General features: G+C 44.4%; 1 protein-coding gene across 1 annotated transcript in view; it reads left to right on the top strand.

Annotated features, from left to right (window-relative positions):
• Positions 1-14,221, top strand: part of LRP6 (LDL receptor related protein 6) — a 1,542,295-nt gene that overhangs the window by 1,376,565 nt on the left and 151,509 nt on the right. Inside the window, exon 19 of the mRNA XM_069628714.1 lies at positions 13,405-13,515. Within this exon, the coding sequence (XP_069484815.1) occupies positions 13,405-13,515 (111 nt within the window). The remainder of the gene's footprint in view (positions 1-13,404; positions 13,516-14,221) is intronic.

A 14,221-nucleotide genomic window follows, 5' to 3' on the forward strand; every position in this document is an offset into this window, starting at 1 on the left:
CACCCTGGAACCAGAGATGGGCTTCACTCGTGAATCCCGCCAAAGGCAAAGCGAACAAAGGGACCAAACTTGGTTTGGCGCGCAGAGTAAATCTCAAGAAGGACCTTTCCTTTTCAGCAGCACCAACAAAGGACACGGATCGCCCAGTCAATTTTCTTCAATTCCTGCAGTCCCACACTCTGGTGATGGAGTCTGGGCGAGTTGGATCAGATCTCTGGAGTGTCCTTAAGGGCTCAGCACAGATTTGGACAGATTCAACATTTCCACAACGATGCACTCGAAATTGGCAGCGGGTCTCCTGGTATTGGGTTTCCGAAACTCTGGAAGTTCCTAGGACCTTGGGAGATGGCTCGTTTTAAATTTCGTCTTCGGACTGGTTGTTCCCACCAGCCAAAGTGAAGGAGTTGTCCTCTTCGGAGCTCCTCTGTCGCATAGAAAACGGGGTCAGGACAGCAGTGGTTGCTTCACGGTCTTGGAAAGGGTCTACAGGCATCCCTGGTAGTCGTCTTTTTCGGTTACTTCTGTTTCCTGTGGTCGACTTGTTTTACACTCCAGAAGCCTCACCTTTTTATACAGTTCCAGCACACACTCCTGCAATCTCTCTCAGCATTTTACAGAATGCTTACAGGGGGTCTGGCTGTCCTTTAAGGACAGCCAGACCCCCTTTGAGAGCTGGTCCTATTCAGGCACTCTGGCAGACAAAGGATGGGGGGGGTGGAAGACTCACACTGGAGCCTAGGTGGGGATACCTGCTGGTTCCCGCCAAATGCAAACACCCACAGAGACCTCCTTAGCTAGCTCTCTATCTTTACTTTAGGATATAGAAAAATAATCTTAAAGGAGGACCCTAGGGGTCCTCAGCAACACTGCCCATAAGTGCTGTGTGCTGCAGTAGTAAAACACAGATGCCTTTAAGAGCTATGGAGCAGGCAGGCTCCATAGTATGGGTAGATTACAAATAATAGAGTTCCAAAAGACAGAGCCCATATGAATGAGCAGTGGAAAAAGGCTCCACTCATTCACAGTTCAGAAGTCCAGTAAAAAGTGCTGGCGGTCTCACTAGCAGAGGGGATGAAGCACAATAATGCTACATCTTCCCAACATAAGGTTGTTTAGCTGCACAGTTCCTGGAACCGAAATACAGGTACTGCGAGTGACAAATGAAAGCCCTCGTCCGAAACTGACCTCTACGCCATTGACCCTTGGGCCTCCCAAGAACGGACCAAGCACAGAAGAATGTGTCCCCAATGGATTCTGGAACCTTTGAAGTTAGCATACCTGTTCCGTTCCTGTCTCCCCTGCCCCCGCCCTTCATGGGGTTACAATAGCATAAATCCTGTCACCATCTCTCTTTCCTGACTTAGGCTGGTGGTGCTGCAGTCAAGGAATGCCTCCTGGGCCTACCCTAGTGTTGTGGGATTGGGAGAGTTACTTCTGAACTTTCCTTCACCTTTTGGAAATATGAATCCCATACTGACATGGTCCAAACACATAGTAAACACACCTGCAAAGTATATATTTTGGAACTGATGACTTTAGGGCAGTAGGGCCAAATCCATCTCGGGATTGGACTAAGTATTATGGAACTGTTCTAGAGTTGCACTTTCTAATGAGTTTTCTGCTTCCAACTACTTACCTCGGCATAGATCAACTGGTTAACTTTTTACAGTGTGTTTGAGGGTCACTTGTGCGTGTGTTAAGGAGAATTCTCAGGAATGTGCTAATCCCCTTCGATCTTCGAGACCCCCAGCTCTTTTGACTTTTAATTTTTACCCTGATGAGAGCAAGACCTTTTTCTCACTCTCTCATGCATTTTATTTTGATTTGAACTCTGTTTCTTTTGGTTTTGGAGCCTGACAAACTCCACAGGCATACACTTTTACATTGTAACACACAGCACCTTCAGTGCAGTGTCACATAGAAATCATTTGGATTTCTGCTAAGGTTTAAATATCTTCTGTTGGATAACTATTGTTTGCAAGATTAGTAAAGTGAAATTGACTTTAGTTGCATTTAACTTTTTATAGACCCAGCACTCACTATCTTAAAATAGGGTGCTGGATGGGTTACTTAGTATCCCCTTTGTCTATCTTCTCATGTAACATTTTTATATTACCCTTTCTACAATTAATGGCTGGTGGCAGTGGTTTACTTTTTCCTACCATTGAGTGTTTTTACAGTGGTCTGCAATTGCAGTATAGCACCCATGGGTGCCCATTTTGTCAAAATGTCCCTGGTCGTCTTTTTTTCACAATTTCTTGTTGGAAAGGTCCATCTTGAGAATTACTTTGTGCACCAAACCAGGTTTGGTCCCTTTGTTTGTTTTGTCTTTGGCGAGATTCACCAGTGAAGCCCGTCCCTGGCTCCAGTGTGTCTGGCAGGGCAGGAAGCAAGCAAGGGAGGTGCCCGCAATTCCCTGTGCTTAGGCTCCTTGTTTACAGGAATGTACCCAAAGGTGATTGGCCGGATGGCTGTCCTTGGAGGACAGCCACCCTGCTGTGTGATTGACAGCTAGGCTGCGAATGACTGGGAAAGACTTGCATAGAAGGCAACATCTTTTGCAAGGAAGGCACAGTCGACCACTGGACAAAGGAATGGAATCTGAAGAAGAACTTGGAAGAGAAGCTTGCTGCAACTCCTGAACCATTGGTTTGCCCGGTGAAGCCCTGCTGCAGTGCCAAAGCTCAGAATTCGCTCGGACTAGAGAATGCCTGCAAAGGACGACTTCTCCGCTTGGTTTGGTGGGGCCAATCGACCCCAAGACGTACTCGACTGGAACTCCTCTCTCTGCTGGCTGTACTTCCATTGCTGCTGCAGGAACCAAGTGTCAGGGGACAGGAACACCAGAATTGAGTGCATCATTTTTAAGTCGGACCCAAGCTCCAGGAAGATCCTCTGGACTCCCTCGACGCAGGACTAACCAAGTTTGAGCCACCTCAACAGAGTGCTGGACCCCAGAAGCAAGGAAAGCCCAGAAGGTGTCCAAGATCCGCGGTGGTGCTATTCGCGAGAAGCTGAAACCGCAAAGTGCCGCTTATCTGAACTTTGCCCTTTGCTGCCGCCGACCTTCAAATCGTAGTGCAGGAGTCCCCAGACATCGTCCCTCTTGTCCACACAAACAGGGTCCCTCTTGTCCACACAAACAGGATCTGCCATACTACAACAGGAACAGAAGCCAGCTGGAACCAATTTCTTCAGAGCCAAGGTACTGTGAACTAAGGGTGCTTACCTCTTGTTGTGTAGCTTGCTAGCTCTACTTGAGACTTGCATATGCTGCCTTTTGCAGAGTTGCTTGCAGCTTTGCCCGTCGCAAGACTCCCAGCTTGTGGCCCAACAATGATTTCATTTTCTACAAAGATCTCTAACATTGTGCAAGACTTTTTACTTACCTTCAAGAAGTGCTTCAGCTCCCCTAGACTTTGCTCCAGTGACATTGGCTGTCCTGGCTCCCTGAAAGACTCTTCTAACCCCTGACTTTGTTTTAACTAGCCCTCCAAAAAGTCCTACATTCTTTACTTGTATAGCTGGGGAAGGGTTAATCAACATTGCATTGGGGTGTTCAAAAGTGCTTACCTGTTTAAGTAACTTGTTAACCATTGTTTCCTTCCCTAACCTTTTTCCTTTTTGACACCAAACTCGGTATTGCTCTAAATGAACCAGTGCTATATCAATGTCCAGTGTCCTAGTTATTGAAGTCACCTCAGTGTGTAGGAAGTTTCTGTGTGCCATCCCAAAAGAGTATCTCCTGATTTTTTGAACTGAGTGTGTATTTTGAGGTATATTTGTGTTGCATATTTGCGCCTTTCTAAAGAAGGCTTATTTTAAAACAGACTGTTTAAATTAATAAATAATTATTTAATCAAGAAGCCTTGAGTGTAAGTGTTATTTGGATACTTGTTACCGTGAAACTCTGTTGCAACCCTACAGATCACATTGACCCCTCTTGAGATAAGCCTGGTTGTTCAGTCACACTATCAACTTGTGTAGCACAGACTTATACCAAAGGTTGGGTTAACTATTGCCAGGAGGACCAGGCTGGTGCAGTCTCCCAAAGGGTACTGCATACAATCTTGCCTAACGGCGTGTTACGCAAGAATTGATGTAGTAACCCTGTGGGAGACTACACACCCCTTGACCTCTTGGTATTGGGTAACCCACCCATTGGTATAGGCCTGTACTACACACGTTGGTAGTGTGACTGAGCAGCCAAGCTTATCTCTAGAGGGGTAAATGTGAGCTGTAGTGCTGTAGCAATGAAATCCACCAATACAAGTAGACAAGTAACATAACTGCCCTATCAACATCACATCTATAATGCCCCAGTTATGGTCTGACCACTATATGCTATCTTTCACCATAGAAGCTACTATTCATACCAACAATAATACCTTAGCCCCCATTGCACCTACTAGAAATAAGAAACTTATCACCCCAGAGATCTCATCCCCCTTATTCTCCCTACCTTAAACTCCCTTTCAGATCAGACCGACCCAGCCGCAATGGTAGAAATATACAATAAAGTGATGCTCGCCTCTCTGGACACTATTGCACCACTAAAAGTTAGGAAGAGTAAACCCCGCTAACACCTTAACACCTGGTTCACACCCCAGCTCAAAGAAATCAGACATAAGAAACGCCTCAGCGAAAAAACCTGGAGATCTGACCCATCAGACACCAACAAAAACATCTTAGAGAATCTAGCCACCTTCTACAAAAAAGAAATTATCCTAGCGAAACAGTCTTCTTATAACACCCGTATCACCCAAGCTAAATCTAACACAAAAGAATTATTCACCATCCTGAAGGAAGTCGAATCCCCCACCCAAGTCCCTGTTTCTTGTATCAAGGACAAGAACTGGTGCACACGTATCCAAAATGCCCTGGCAGACAAGATAACTATGCTTCAGGCGAAGATCAATAACAAAAAAGGGTCCATAACTGCACCAAACGCAGTTAACCTAAACCTAACCATAAACCCTTCACCAACTCTGAAACCGTTAGACAACACCACCTTCCACTTTCGCAAAGTATCCACCAAAAAAGTTGAGAAAGTCATCCTCACCCTCCAACCTTCCAATTGCCAGGGCGACCCATGCCCAGCCCAAATCATAAAAGATGCCGCCCGTGATCTTTCTCCTTTCATTACAAAACTTATAAATGCCTCTTTCACATCAGGCACCATAGCTAGCAACCTAAAAAACTCCTGGGTCCTCGCCCTTCTCAAAAAGCAAACTTTGGACCCCTCTATCCCTACCAACTATAACCACTGTGCCATTCCTGCTGAAAATACTCGATAAAGTTGCCTACCAACAAATTCAACACCACCTGGAACTAAACAACCTCCTAGGAGTCCGACAGTCCGGCTTCAGACCACAACACGGTACTGAGACTGCACTCCTAGACCTCAAGGCACAAATAGACACACTCAGAGATAACTGCATGACCTCACTCCTACTACTCCTTGACCTTTCTGCCGCCTTCGACCTGGTAGACCATACAATAGTTTGCAATCACCTGGTCTCGGCAGCCCGCTTCTCCCAGGAAGCAGTTGCATGGATCCAGTAATTCCTAGACAACAGGACAATGCAAGTATTCTCTCCCCTAGCAGCCGCGGACCCCGCACCCATCTCGTGCGGAGTGCCCCAAGGATCTTGCGTATCGCCCACTCTCTATAACATCTTCACAAAGCCCCTTTTCGATGATCTAGACGGTCTTGGTATCACCTACACTAATTATGTGTACGATACACAGATCCTCATCCCGTTGACGGGAGATTATGACAAGGATTTGGCCTTTGTAAACAGAGTCTACCTCATCATCCAGGCATGGATGGCCGCTCACGGTCTATGCCTGAATGATGACAAAACCGAACTCCTCATCCTGGGCACCGCCTCCAGTATAAAAAAACTGGGCACCAAATATGACTCCTTCATAATTGACAACAACACCATCGCTGTAGCCAAAGTAGTTAAAACCCTCGGTTTTTACATAGATTCCGTTTTCTCATTTGACAAACAAGTGAATGCCATGGCCTCAGCTACCTCTTATACATGTAAGCTAATCAGAGCAGCTAAGCCATTCCTATCACCTAATAACTGTGTCATCCTAGCACGAGCATTAATCTTACCGAAATTAGATTATTGCAACGCCCTCTACATAGGCAGTAACAAATACATCACCTCTAAAATTCAAACACTGCAAAATAATGCCCTGAGAGCGGGCCTCAACTTCCCTAAAAATGCCCATATATCAGACCTTAGGCGATCCACCAACTGACTCTCTACTAAAGATAAAATCCTACTTAAAACTGCCTCCCTCACTCACAAATGCCTTAACCATGCAGCCCCACAATACCTAATAGACAGATTCACTAGACAAACAGCTGCCTGTCCCCTACGAAAAGCCAACTCTAACCTCCTAGTACCGACATTTAAACTCACTAAATCTGGCGGGAGTAGTTTCGCTGTTAAAGCAGCTCAACTGTGGAACTCGCTCCCAACCGATCTAAGAGAAGACCTTCCCTACCAGAAATTCAGATCTAACCTGATCCAATGGTTGAAAGCTCATGATGCCTAACATCTCGCGACCCTCATTTAAGATCTCGTGCATTTTCTCTATTTTCAACTGCTCTGTATATTTGTCACATCTGCATACTGTAAATTTGCTGCACATACCCAATGTTCTTTTGTCTCTACTTGTCTAAAGCACTGCAACCATAGCTGTACCCCTGTTTATTTGCAACATGTAACCTACGCTTAACAATCCTCTTACTGCCTTCGCGCCCGCATACCCCCGGGTCTGGTGCGCAATATAAATAAACAAACTTACAGTCAAGGTTTTTAGTTATAAAAATTATTTAATGGTCGTTTTTAAAAAAGCATTCTTTAAAAAGGGCAATATATGCAACAATCAAATACACTTCAAAATACTTTATCAGAATCACCACAAAGCAAGTAAAAAAGATGCTTCATACACACTTCCTACACCCTGAGGTGACTTCACTAACTAGGACAGTAATGGCATTTATATATCACTTGTACGCTTAATCTTCCAATGAAGTCTAAATAAAAACATTTCCCAGCAATATTAGTTTAAAACCAATGAATCCCATATGAGGGACACTGAGAATCAAAGTCAAATTGACTAGAAGAGTCTGCAGGAAGCCAGGATAACCAAAGTCAATTGGAGCAAAGTCTATGGTGCTGAGGCACTTCTTGGATAGTAAAGGTCTTGCACAAAGTTGGAGAGTTTGTTGAAGAAAAATCACTGTCGGGTCACAAGCTGTTACACTTGTGAAAGTTAGAGCTACAATCAACTCTAGAAAAGCAGCATCTGCAAGTCTCAACTGAGAAGAGCAATGCTAAAGACATTGAGGTAAGTACCCCAAGTCAGAACAGTACCTTTGGTTAGAAGAAGATTGGTCCAGCTGGCTTCTGTCTGGTTGCAGCAGTGCAGATCCTGTGTTCCTGGACCTCAGTCGTGGGGACAAGAGGGAGGACGTCTGGGGACTCTTGTGGCAGCAATTCAATGGTCTGCAGCAGCTACGGGCTCTTTTCGCATCAGCAGCACGTTATGGGTTTCAGTGCTCAGTAAACAGCACCACTGTGGATCTTGGATACTGGTTGGGCTTCCTTCACTCCTTGAGTCCTGCACTCTGGTGAGGGGACTGGGGCTTGGATCGTCCTGCTTATGGAGGGTCCTGAGGAGACTCCTGGAGCTTGTGGCCGGATAACAGACGTTGCACTTAACTACGGATTTCTCAACCCCTGGCACTCGGTTCCTGCAGCAGCAAAGAAGTACAGCCAGTCGGGGGAAGGTCTTCCAGCAAAGTTTTTCTCAGGGTTAGTTGGTCCCACTAACTTAAGGGAAGGAATCTCTTGCAGAGCATCTCTTGTTGATCAGAAAATGGAGTTTCAGCACAGCAGCAGGGCTTCACCGGGGAGTTCAACGGTCCAGGAGGATGTAGCAATCTTGGTTCACAGTTTCTTCATCGGGTTTTTCTTCCCAGTGGTCGACTTGTCTTCAGTCCCAAAACCCTTGCCTTTTAAGCAGGTTTCTCCCATTTATGCACAGCATAGCTGTCACTTGCGCAGCAGGGTGGCTGTCCTGCAAGGACAGCCAGCCAGCCAATCGGGACTGTGTGCATTCTGGTTTCCCTGGAGACAAAGGGCAGGGGAGTTTCAGGCACCTCCCTCACTTCCTGCCCTTCCAGACACACTGGAGCTAGAGGCGGGTTTCAGTACTGAAGCCCGCCAAAGGCAAAACTAACAAAGGGCTCAAACCTGGTTTGGCACGCAGAGTTAAACCCAAGAAATACCTCACAAACAGGAAATGACAAAAGACGACCAGGGCCATTTTGACACAATGGTCACCCATGGGTGCTATACTGCAGCTGAGGATTCAGCCTCCGGTAGAAAAGCACACTGTTAAGACTATGAAACCACTGCCACCAGCCATTTAAAGTAGTGAGGGTATCATAAAAAATGTTACATGAGTAGGTAGGAAAAGGGGCTACTTAGTAACCCCCCAGCGCTCCCATAGGATGGGGTGTGCTGGACCTGCAAAGAGAAAAGGTAAGTAAAGTCAATTTCTCTTTACTATTCTTGGGAACTGTAGTTCACCCAAGAAAATGTATTTAAACCTTATGAGAAATCTAAAGGATTTCTCTGCCACTGCGCCAAAGGTGCTCTGTGTCACCATACAAAAAGTAGATGCCTATGGAGTTTTTCAGACACCAAAAACAAAGGAAACACATAATCCAAATCAGGTCAAAACACCTGAGCGAGTGAGAAAAAGGGCTCACTCTAATTCTCCCCAACAGTGCTCACACCTATACAAAAATAGCATAATGTGCATAGCTCCTCACACTGCACTAAAAGGACAAAATGCTTTGTGAACCCACCACATTAAGGACAGCTGTATTATAATTTTGTAATCGTCTTTAATAGTGTAGATAAGTGTATTTGCCCCAATGGAATTGACAGTCCCTTGGTTGACTGATTTGTGTTTAGTTTTGTCAGACAAGCACTCGCTCTGTATTGTACATTTGACTTACACTTTCATAGATATTCAGAAGCAATGGGATTACACTGGACTGCCTTGTGATCATGGGCAAAACTCTTCTGGGAATGTGTTTTCACAAGCAGTGACTTTCTTGACAAATTGAGTCATCAGTAATACATGTATGTAGTGATGTGGAAAAGTTACCTGGCCTTGCTATTAACTCAATTGTAAACGCATGCATATCAATGCATGTTTCATATTCAGAAATGTGCTAATTGTTTCACCCAGCCCCACCAATACATTTGCCTACTCCAAAGCACGTAAATTGCTTTTCTTGTGGAGGAATGGGGGGCTTTGTGACAGCAAAGCTATACACTTCTGGGCTGAGGAATCTAAAATTGATTTTAAAAATAAAGAATTCTGATGGCTTTAGGAGGTCAACGCTCTGTGACTGGGAGCAGCAGACCTCAACAAAGCCATTGTACGAAGATGGAAAGACTTGCTTTGCATGTAAAACGATCATCATTTTAATAAGTGATTACCTTTTTCTTAGCCTGCCCTGCTGGCTGGTTTGCTGACACTGTGGCGGTCTCAAGTCAATCCTGCGAGTCAGTTGACGGCTCTCTTGAAATGGTTTTGAATTAAATGCTTTTCTATCTTCTCACAAGAGTGAATGTGTATATATGTTTTTATAGTTGTTGTGTGCCAATAATTACCTAGGAGTTTCATTGATTAGTGTTTATTTCCAGGGCCTAATAAATCATTGTATATTTTTGTAATTAACTAATTGGTATTATTGGAGTGCTCTTTGTGTGTTTTATTATAGCTCTAGACCACTTGCATCCCTCCTGAGTCTATTCCTTGCTGCTCTGCTACATACCTTGATTGGGTTTGACTAGCCTTTAGTGTCTTTGTTTGCCATAATAGGGTCGCCTCCCAAAATCTAACTCCAGGGTAGATTTTGGAAATCCATTTTAACAGCCTCGACTCTGGGAGTGTTTTCTGGGCCATTTACTACTGCATTCTGCCATTTACCACCAGGATCACTTGCTTGGCTGTTGGTTGCTTCTAGATTCCAGAGGGGTACGGAGACTTCATCACTCCACCAGATCTTCAGCTTGGGATGTCCGAGGGAGTCCCCGTCCTGATTTTGATTTAGATTTTTTGCATTTAGAACGTGCCCGTGACGGACTCAACAGTGTAGGGGCGCAGCTGGAATTGCCTAAATACCAATGTAGATCGGGGATACAGAGAAGTCACAAGCTAGTAGATTCATAACTACGTCACTAGAAGTCGTCAAATTGCAATATTGGGATTGTTTAAATAGGAAGGTTTTCAAGGACTTCCGAAACTGGGCAAGTGTCTGGCACTCCCTGATCTTTTGCGGTATACTGTTCCAAAGTTTCAGAACGAAGACTGCAAATCTCCTGTCACCTCTGGTAACACATACTGACCGCAGGCTGCTAAGCAACAGTCGATCCCTTGACCGAAGTGTCTTTGATGATGGATTGTAGAGGGAGATTTTATTACTTGGATATTCTGGGGCCAGTCCCCTTAGACACTTGAAGATCATGCAAGCTACCTTGAGTTTATTACGGTCCTCGACCGGCAACCAGTGGCGTGTCTTAAGAAGGAGGCAGACATGATCTGTTCTTCCAAGATTACCAATCAATCTTACAGCTGCATGTTGGGTCTTCTGGAGCCTATCAAGTTGTTTGGTTGGGGCGCCCATCAAAAGACTATTGCAATAGTTTAGATGGCTGTTTGTCATAGCCCCCACCACTACTGCATGGTCGTCTTTGGGGATATATGATATAACTCCTCGAAGCACCCATAGAGAGTAGTATACAGATTGAACCTTTGCTCCTACTATTGCCTCGCTGCCTAGGTTCTGCTGCCACGTGCATCCTAAAGTCTTAATCTTGGCAGAAAATTGAAGCTTCTCCCCAAGAATACATGGGGCAAAAGATCCCCTTACAGTTACAGCCTGCTTCCCTGGTCCAAACAAAATCAACTCTGTTTTTGCTGCATTCAGCTTAAGTTGATTTGTGGACATCCATCTGTTTATTTCTTCCAGACAACTATTAATTCTCACAAAAGCCTCATCAATGTTATCCATTTTAATATATATCTGTGTATCATCTGCATAAGAGTGGTAGCTTAGTCCATAACTTCTCACGATGTGCAACGCATGCCGCATATATAGATTGAACAAGGGGGAGTGTGACGAGCCCTGCGGTACTCCACAGCTCATCCAAATAGGGTCTGAGATATAGCCCCCAGATTTCACCTGTTGGTGTCTGTCATCAAGAAATGACCCAAACCATTTCAAGGCCTGGTCAGAGACCTTGCCGGGCATTGTTAAGCGTTCAAGTATGATATTATGCTTGCTGGTGTCGACGGCCGTGGACAGATCCAGCATTACAAAGAGGTTGAGTCCCCCTTTGTCCGCAACCTCCTGGGATCATTAGCTGCTGTACTGCTGCCTATTTCTGTTTGTTGAACTACTGGCAGCTGTTTCCGTGGGTTCCTTCATCTTCTTGGGATCCTCCTTGGCAAAATCACAGAACAGGCTTGAGGGTCCGGTCCTAGGTTGCTGGGATAATCACTGAGAAGGGTTTAAGTCCCAAGTAACTGAATCTTGGAAAGCGCACCTGTGGAAAAGAGCTGTTTTTGGTTCAGGCTTCTGGAGCCGTTTTTGCTAGCCACTGCCTTGAGTACCTATTTTGGAGTGGGTAGATTAATTGAGATACTCTCCCTCATGTCTCCCTCTCGTACTGAGTTGAGATTCTTTCAAGGAGAGTCTTAACCCCATTTCCCAAAGACCTCTATTGGGGATCCTCCTGTTCGGCACTTTTTCTTATGGCTTCATGGGCCCATTTTACGGCCTCTGGAACACTTCCTTGGGGGTCTCCTTTGGCCTTCCCTGGGTTTGCTCATTGCAGAATCGGCACTTGTGGGGTTAAACAGAATTACCTCCACTAAAGCAGATAATCATTTAACTCTCCAGTGGAACTGTGAACTTACACTGGAACTCTCCTAAAATTGACTATGGGGTACTTACTTGCCCCTGGACATTTTTCCTGGATCTTCTAGGGATTTGGTAAGCTCTGCATCAAGTTTTAGTTTTTGCACTTGCCTGTGATTTTTATATTCATTTTTTTAAATCATACCCTGCATTTGTTATAGTGAATGTATTTTCAACCGTGTAACTAATTCTGGTAATAAGGTGTATATTTTTCCCTAAAATGTTTAAGATAACTGTTGCTAAAATGTTTTATTGATCCTTGGATGCCATTGGCTATGGTTTTACTCTCTTAGACAAAAATGTATTCTATGTGCCTGTGCCTCAATACTTCTAAAATGCCCTGTGAATCCAAATGATTGTGCAGTAATGTTCTAGGCCAGGGCAATTTTTCTAAATTTCTTCACTGCTAGTAAATTTGTTTTTCCTTTTAAAAAAAAAAATCCCATTCCCTACCATGTGCATTAGGTGCTGACCACCTGTTCTAAGGAGTTACACATATACTAGTTTTGGGTTGTGCCTTTAGGACACAGTACGTTATTGTGCAGTTCCATAGGGGGCTTACCTGCTTGCTTGGTTTTATGGTTCCCTGCTCTTCTCCTTCTCGCAAAACTCCTGCCCAACCCTGTTATTTTATGTTGGGTGCTTTCCTCTGGTAGACAGCCCACATATAGACATTGGGGATACGAGAACCCCAGAACTGATAATTGTATGTGTCTTTAGAATCAGTGTGGTGTATTTTCTAGAGATAAACCTACCTGAGAGTTAATCCTAGTCTCTCTGACCACATTACGTACACTTAGAGAAGTTTGGCTTGCTTTCTTGTCAGGTGTGTTAGCTTTCCCCCATAGGCTTAATGCTTCTAGCATCCTTAACTGAGGGTGGTACAAAAATTGCCTTAAAAGTAGTGCACCCAACCATTCTATAAAACATGTTTTACTGCCACCAGCCTGTCCTCGGCACATCAGAGGCTTCGAAATGTTGACAGGTAAAATGAATTCCAAGTACCCGGTGACGCACAACTTGGGTATGTTACAATATAAAACACTGGGAAAACAATGGGAGAAATTCTACACTGGCAGACTTAAGGAATGACCAGTGCCTCCATAATGAGCTAAGCGAGTAAGTGATGCTAAAAAAGGCTTTCCTTACCCCAAAAGTAGGGATTCCAGGACATAGACAAATAAGCAGGTGGTTCTATTGAAATCAATGGTGTGAAAGCCGCAAGAAGAAAACAATCCTTAACATTTAGCAGAGGTTAGGCTTGCAAGTTAATTAGCCACAAGTTGCTCGGCCAGTCACTCTTTCATGCCTGTGCACTAGGCATGTACATATACCCACCTAACTAACTTCTGCTCCTGCTCTCTTCTTTGCAGTGATTTGTTCATCAGATCAATTCCGGTGTACCAGTGGACAGTGTGTTGGGAAGCACAAGAAGTGTGATCACAACTCGGACTGCAGTGACAGCTCAGACGAACAAGGATGTTGTAAGTTTTAACTTTTAACTGTCTACAAATGTCCAATTCACTTCCTGCAAATGTCCCCTCCTTCACCTCCTCTAAAATTCCTAGGAACCCTAGCTCAATTTAGGCCATTCACAGCTGTATTGGGCTGTGTCCCGTTTGTTTCCCTTTGGACAAGTGTGCTGAGTGACTGGGTAATGGGGTGCAGGTTAAATTCCCTGGTTTCCTAGACCCGTACTGTGAAAAAGGTTGTCGATGAAATGACCTAGAACCTCACAGTATGTTGTGTATTGTAAGTAAGTTTTGTAATATGATGACCCTGGCTTGATTTAAATGTTTCATATAGCCAGGTGAGATCCATAAAGGGAGTCACAGTGAAAATATATTATATAAAAAAAATTCCTTAACCGTTTGTTAAGATAGATTTCTAGAATCTGACCTGGTGAACAGTTTTAGGTGATCACGCTACTATAGTGAACGGGGAGCTCTGAGTTTAACCAAAACCCAATCAAGGTAGAGTAGAGAACGGTCAAGGCTTAGTCTCAGGAGAGTGCACGTGTGTGCAGGTGTACTCCATGAGTCCACACAGAATGAAGCACAATAATTCAGCTTAGTCAGTTATAAAAAGTGATTTATTGTAGGCCTTTAGAGCACACTAAAAAATGAAATTAACAGGTGGTATTATCATGCAACACTCTAAAATACAAATATATACACTCACAATTAGGTT

This window comes from Ambystoma mexicanum, chromosome 12, assembly GCF_040938575.1.
Source record: "Ambystoma mexicanum isolate Mex_15411 chromosome 12, UKY_AmexF1_1, whole genome shotgun sequence".
In the NCBI taxonomy this organism is placed as follows: domain Eukaryota; kingdom Metazoa; phylum Chordata; class Amphibia; order Caudata; family Ambystomatidae; genus Ambystoma; species Ambystoma mexicanum.